This window comes from Salvia hispanica, chromosome 6, assembly GCF_023119035.1.
Source record: "Salvia hispanica cultivar TCC Black 2014 chromosome 6, UniMelb_Shisp_WGS_1.0, whole genome shotgun sequence".
Lineage (NCBI taxonomy): Eukaryota > Viridiplantae > Streptophyta > Magnoliopsida > Lamiales > Lamiaceae > Salvia > Salvia hispanica.
The window spans coordinates 27,977,798-27,984,835 of NC_062970.1; the positions used below are offsets into that span (position 1 = coordinate 27,977,798).

The window sequence follows — 7,038 nt, forward strand, 5'->3', positions numbered from 1 at the left end:
ACTGCAATGAACCACTACAATATTTATATAGATTTTGTCTAATTAATTCTCTCATACATGACCGATGTGGGATTAGCATTGTGGGAGTCATATTCATTCCATACAAGTTCACGTTAATATTTAATTAAATATTGATAAAACTTTAGCTTTACTTATTTTCTTATTTCTTATTTCAATATGAATTAATTAATTAATATATGGACAAATAATGGTGTAAATAATTTCTTTATTTCTTTATGGGAGTATTTCTTATTTCAATATGAATGAATGAATGAATTAATTAACATATGAACAAATAATGGTGTAAATAATTTCTTTATTTTAGCACTATACTCCAGTAATCATAATTCCAAGTAGAAACCCTTTAATAAAAATAATTGTAAATATTCTATGCAAAGGAAATTTCATTAAAATATTGCCAAATAGATATATATATATATATATATATATATATATATTGCAAATTTTAAAGCTTAATAAGAAATATTCTTAATTAATTTGGTTTACTATGCCGAATTTTTTTTATTTATTTCATAATTCACATTAATGTTGGTTGATTGCTTTTATGATTTTTATCACAAAAATATGTATACGTATATGTATATATGTATGTAATCATAGAAGTGAACAATTGTTTGTGGTTAGAAAATTAAACCATCAATTTTTCTCGGAAACGTTTTGTTTATAATCATCTCTTCCAATGAGTTTCATATTTGCATGAATTTTCAGTTGTCCCACATCGGAGATGGAATGGATGATTGTTTGAGTTTGTGTATTATAAGTATTATAGGGTGAGTGAATGCTAGACAATTGTGTAAATAAAAGGTACAAACATTAATGAAGTCGAGTATTGTGGGTTATTCGGGTATACCCGCTAACGGGTATACCCGATATCCGATATTTTCATGCATACAGTACCCTAAACCCTGAACCCGTACCCGATTTTTTCGGGTAGCGGATATCCGATACCCGGTGGGTATCGGGTTCGGGATTACTCGATACCTGCTACCCGTTTGGTCACCCATAATAATAATATTTCCTTTATCCCGGATAATTCGTGTCACTTTGACCGGACACGGGTTTTAAGAATTATAATGAAAAGTGAGATGAAAAAGTTAGTGGAATGTGGGTCCTACTTTTATATATTAGTTTTATAATAAAATGTGGGTAGGAATGAGTTAGTGGAATACGAGGTCCACTACCAAAAATGGTAAAAGTGAAGTGGAACAAATTATGTGGGACGGGGTTTTAAGAATTGTAATGAAAAGTGAGTTGAAAAAGTTAGTGGAATGTGGGTCCTACCTTTATATATTAGTTTTATAATAAAATGTGGGTAGGAATGAGTTAGTGGAATATGAGGTCCACTACCAAAATTGGTAAAAGTGAAGTGGGACGGGCCGAAATGGAAAATTGGGACGAATTATCTGGGACGGAGGGAGTAATAATTAGTATTATAATTATAATTATAATATTTAAGGATGTTATAAGTGAATAAATTTAATAAATGAAAATTACACTATAACTTTATTGATTTAATTATTAATTTATAAAAATAATAACTATTATTTATCATACATTTTATATTATATAATTATATTTTAAATATTTTATAAATTATTAATTATTATTATGGATTATTATAAAATAAGTTATAATTATGATAATTTTAATCATAGTTATTTATTTTCTAAAATTAAGTAGTATGATTTATATTTTATATTATTTTTAAAACATTCTAAATAATAATAATAATAATAATAATAACTATACTATATTACATTATATATGTAAGAATCCTAAAACTGGAAAAAAGAATAACTAAGAAAAGCTAAGATTCAGAATCCTGGAAAATTGTACTAACTTTCCTTGTTCTCGGATTCTGATTATTTTTCCAGTTTGATTAAAAACTGAAACAAACACAAGAATTTAAAATTTAAGGAATCTGATTACTTTCCCAGACAGAATCCTGACAACCAAACATGGCCTAAGAGGTTTATATTTTTTTTATATAGTGGGATCTTTATTTAAAAAACTTCACTTGGGTCGGTTAATTAAATTTAATTTCTTTCTTTGATTTATTTTTAAATTCTTCAATTACAATAAAAATCATTGAAAAATAAAAAAATTTATTGATATTGCTCGCTATCAACTTATAAACTGTTTCTTTTTTCAATGATTTTTGAAGCAATATTCCAACTGAATTAAATTTAAAATAAATAATAAAGGAAAAATTATTAAATAACAAAAGAAAAGTAATTCTAAAGTCTGTTAGATAAAAATCTAACCAAATTAAAAATAAAAATATCAAAATCTCTTAGATCAAAATACATTAATATAGGGTCCTATTTGAACAAAAAATTATAAAAGGAACCTAATTCTTGAACGGGGTATGGATCATATTTGGGGAGAAGGAAGAGTGTAGATAGATTTAAATTTAATACTAGTAGAAATTATGTATTTGTGTTATATATATGTTGATACTACTACTCGATATAGAGTTTACATATTGTGTAGTAACATGGTATGATTTTTCTATATGGTAGGAAATCAATTTATTCAATCGATACAAATCAATTTATACTGATATTATTTTGTTTTCTTTTATTTAATGATTCCGATCTTCATTCCTTTTCTAACATTTCCCTCAAATTGAATGATGGGATCTCCAAAACTTAACTTGCATAGAATGTTAAAGGTGAAAAATGATGATAAATGTTGTGGCGGGATTTTGGGACTGGCTTTATCAGGTATTGGTGCTGAAATTTTAAAATGCTACGTGATAACTGGAAAATAAGTTGCTTAGAATTTTAAAGCTAATTTTTTTGTCCAGTATTATTGATACTCTAGCATGGTTTCGCCAACACATATATTATAAATATAATTAAAAATAAAATAAATGGACTTTAAAATAACTGTTTGAACCTTTTTAATGATAAATACCATATGAAAAATAAATTTCCATCTTCTGAAATCAGCGAAAATGAGAATTATTTAAGGGCTTCGATCCTCTTCAGTGAATAGAAACAAAAAATACGACCATATACTGTTTCCTTTCTGGTTTTATTTTTATTTCCCTTTTTACGGTTTTATTTTTTATAATTTAAGTAAGTAGACAATAGTATTCTGTAACACTTTCGTACAACAGAGAAAAAGTAACATAGGGAGTATACCAAAAGTGCTTTTAAGAAACCTATTTTAAATATATTCCTGGTTAATTTAATTTCTTATTAGCTACTTATTTTACAATTCTTTTCTGTAACAGTGAATAGAAGCTAGTTTAATGGAGTAATATTGCTAGTAATTTTTAAATATATCAAATTACTATACTTAAATCTTGGTATATACAGTTTAGTGACACGCACAAATAAATTGTGAATAAAAAAACAGTAGAAACATAAAATTTTTCAAAAAGACAATGAAAATCAAGAGAAATATGAAAAAAAAAATCATGTCTAATTCCTGCAAAATTACACCACAATTTATTGTGCAAGGCTTGATCGAAACTCCAAATAATTTTAGATTTGAATGAAACAAAATCAATAGATATACAGATCAAATTGTATATTTAAAAATTAATTTTATGATCGAGATGACTCCATAGATCTACTTTTAATCGGCATTAGTTGCCAAGTTCCATAAAAATACACTTTTTTTTATAGATATTGATTCCAAATGTATACATACTGTAGAATCCCAAAATGATAAAATACAATGAAATGAAAAATACTATCCTAATTAAATGAAAAACAATTCAATATATAAAAAGTAAGTAATTAATTTTTTTATCTATGTTTCTGGGCATTGTAATACGCCAAATTATATACTTTGGGCGTAGAGTTTGAAGGGTTACAAATTCGTTTTACAAAAGACGAATACAAAATTTAATTATTTAACCAAAAATGTGTTAAAATTGATAAGAACTTAATATATAAAACTGAAATAGAATGGAACGATTGAATATACAAATTGTATGACGATGAGCTGTGAGCGTGTGTGTATTCGGCTTTGGAGAGGATTAACGAAGACCAATTTAGTTATGTACAGGGAAAAATTGTAGTACTACTTTATCTTTTATATAGACGTTTTAGTGAAGAAAAATGAAGGTAGTGGACTTCTTTTATTTCTTTATTTCTCAATAAATTTAATTATGAATATATATTGATCCACACTACTTGAATGAAATTACATGATTTCATGAAGTACTTATCATTTCTAACTAAACTACACTAAATTTTGATTAAACAATACGAGTACTATTAATTAAAATTAAGTCTACAAAAATACATTTTAGTCCACATAAAGTATTACTTTTACATTCTAGTCCACATAAAATAGAAAAAAAATTGGGAAAATATATTTTCATTTTTTAATTTTATATCATTTTATGGCTCACAAGTATAAAATGTATAATTTTCAATTAGTTTTTAATACATTAATGTATACTCCTATCATACTTGAATATTTCAATGATAGTCTTTTACATTTTTTTGTAACAAAAGGTATTATTTTATTAGTTGTAATTTTATGTAAAAACTGAAAGCTACAGATAATAAACATATGCTAAAAAGTTTCCTTATCGCAATTTTTATTGTAAATATTATTAAACCACTACACTTACGTATATCAGAAACAATAATTTTTAAAAAAAATAAATATTGAATTTAATTAAGTGTTAGTATATAAATGAAATATGTCTTATTCTAATTAACATATTTACTAAAATAAAAATATAATTATTTTTACGTTAGTATGTTTTACTTTATCCTTATCTACTCAAAAAAAAAAATATATATAAAATACTATGCCGAATAGGAAATGTTTCATATAATATAGTGAGAAGGGAGAAGCACATTTTTTAAAATTGTACACAAGATATGAGTTTTTATTTCTGTTGAATTATTTATAATTTGTAGAAGTATTCATTTAAGTGAATGTGAATAGCAAGGTTGTTAATACTAATTTAAGTAAGTAGACAGTATGTAGTAGTCATTCTGTAACACTTTCGTACAACAGAGAAATAGTAACATATGGAGTATATTAAAAGTGCTTTTAAGAAACCTATTTTAAATATATTCCTTGTAAAATTTAATTTCTTATTAGCTACTCCTACTTACTGTAACAGAGAATAGAAGCTAGTTTAATGGAGTAATATTGCTAGTAATTTTTAAATATATCAAAGTAGTATACTTAAATTAAAAATAAAAAAATCGATATACTAATAAATAAAAATATATAGTATTTGTGCAAATAAATAAATAATTGACGAATTTAAGTTTAGAGTAGTACAGCATATAAAAAAATGGAGTAAAGTATATTAATTAAATACGGAGTAAGAAAAAAAGAGCAAGAATACGGGGTCGTATTTGAGGGTGAATTTTTTGGTGTCAATAAACTCCATTGAATAGCTAAAGCAGCTCTCATTCCATCTGTGGAAAACAGAGTCGCTCCCGACGACGTATCCCTATTATCTCTCCTAAATCGCCTAAACCGAGAGACTCTGAATTTATACTCCACCGACCACTCCATAATTAGAGATTTTTAATTCTTTGATTTTGTAATTTGATTGCATTTGTTTTGGTTGATTACGGAAATATAGTTCGAGAAAATCATGGCACCCTCGTCGCCGCTCGATTTCGTAGCGGCGATCTTAAATGGCGATACTGAGGGTGTGGCCGCGATGGTGCTCACTACTTCCGTCGCGGTGCTCACAGGCTGCATCGTGCTGCTTGCCTGCCGCCGCACCGCCGGATCGGCCGGGAAGAAGCAGCTGCCGCCGCCTAAGCTGGTCGTGCCCAAGCCGGAGGAAGCAGACGACGACAAGACCAAAGTTTCCGTCTTCTTCGGCACACAGACTGGCACAGCTGAAGGTTTTGCAAAAGTAGGAAAATCGTGCATATTTTTGTGGATTTTAACTTTTATTTTGTGGATTTTTGCTGCATGATGTAAACGCTTTTCTATTGCCGGCAACTTTAACTGGTGCTACTTTTTGGGGAAACACTTAGATTTACTTTTGCCGGCCGAATGATTATTTTAGTGTTGTGTTGTAGGCATTTGTGGAGGAAGCCAAAGCTAGATATCCACAGGCAAAGTTTAAAGTTATTGACTTGGTATGCTCTTGTTTTACTTTTCTATCTCCTATTTTTTTATTGCCTTGTTCTAGTAGTGCAGAATTCTGGTCTTGACTTTTTTGGATGGTGATAGGATGATTACGCTGCCGATGAAGACGAGTACGAGGAGAAGTTGAAGAAGGAGAGTTTAGCATTCTTCTTCCTCGCCTCGTAGGTTCCCTTAATATTTTAACTTGATTGCACAGTGACGGGAAAACGTTAGGATCTCTTCTGTAGAATTGTGATTTAAGTATTAATTTACTTGAGGTTTGGCTGGCTGCAGATATGGAGACGGTGAGCCTACTGACAATGCCGCGAGGTTTTACAAATGGTTTACTGAGGTAGAGCGTCTTAGCAGTGAAGGATGGATTCACTTTCACGATACAATGTTGTATTTGGGATTGATGTTGAGCATTGTTGTTGCAGTTAAAAGATAGGGAGGACTGGCTTAAGAATCTTCAGTATGGAGTGTTTGGTCTTGGGAATAGACAATACGAGCATTTCAACAAGGTATATAACTGCTAGTGGCCAACATTTGTTCAGTTGCTAGTGTCGACCATCCTTAAGTTGTACAGTCATGTATATGATGGACTTTTTATTTTTCGCTCTTTAATTGTTATTGACAGATTGCGATAGTGGTAGATGACCTTATCACCGAGCAAGGTATTCTGATTCTGAGAATGTTTTTTCATTTGGATAGTTAATGGTATAATATTTTTTTATCATGCGAGACACTCGATTAACATTCATGACAATCTCAATTGGTAGATTTATCTCCTGCAAACTATGTTTGGCATTGTTAAGTATATTGAAGCGCTGTATTCCGTTTCTTTACATATTTTAAAAAGTGAAATATTGCCTGAATTCAGGAGGAAAGAAGCTTGTCCCAGTAGGCCTTGGAGATGATGATCAATGCATAGAAGATGACTTT

General features: G+C 28.9%; 1 protein-coding gene across 1 annotated transcript in view; it reads left to right on the top strand.

Annotated features, from left to right (window-relative positions):
- The first annotated feature begins 5,608 nt into the window (after positions 1 to 5,608).
- The window catches only part of LOC125195061, a 3,295-nt gene continuing 1,865 nt past the window's right edge, over positions 5,609 to 7,038 (top strand). The window contains exons 1-6 of the mRNA XM_048093264.1: positions 5,609 to 5,878; positions 6,048 to 6,107; positions 6,202 to 6,278; positions 6,391 to 6,448; positions 6,534 to 6,617; positions 6,734 to 6,770. Of these exons, the coding sequence (XP_047949221.1) occupies positions 5,609 to 5,878; positions 6,048 to 6,107; positions 6,202 to 6,278; positions 6,391 to 6,448; positions 6,534 to 6,617; positions 6,734 to 6,770 (586 nt within the window). The remainder of the gene's footprint in view (positions 5,879 to 6,047; positions 6,108 to 6,201; positions 6,279 to 6,390; positions 6,449 to 6,533; positions 6,618 to 6,733; positions 6,771 to 7,038) is intronic.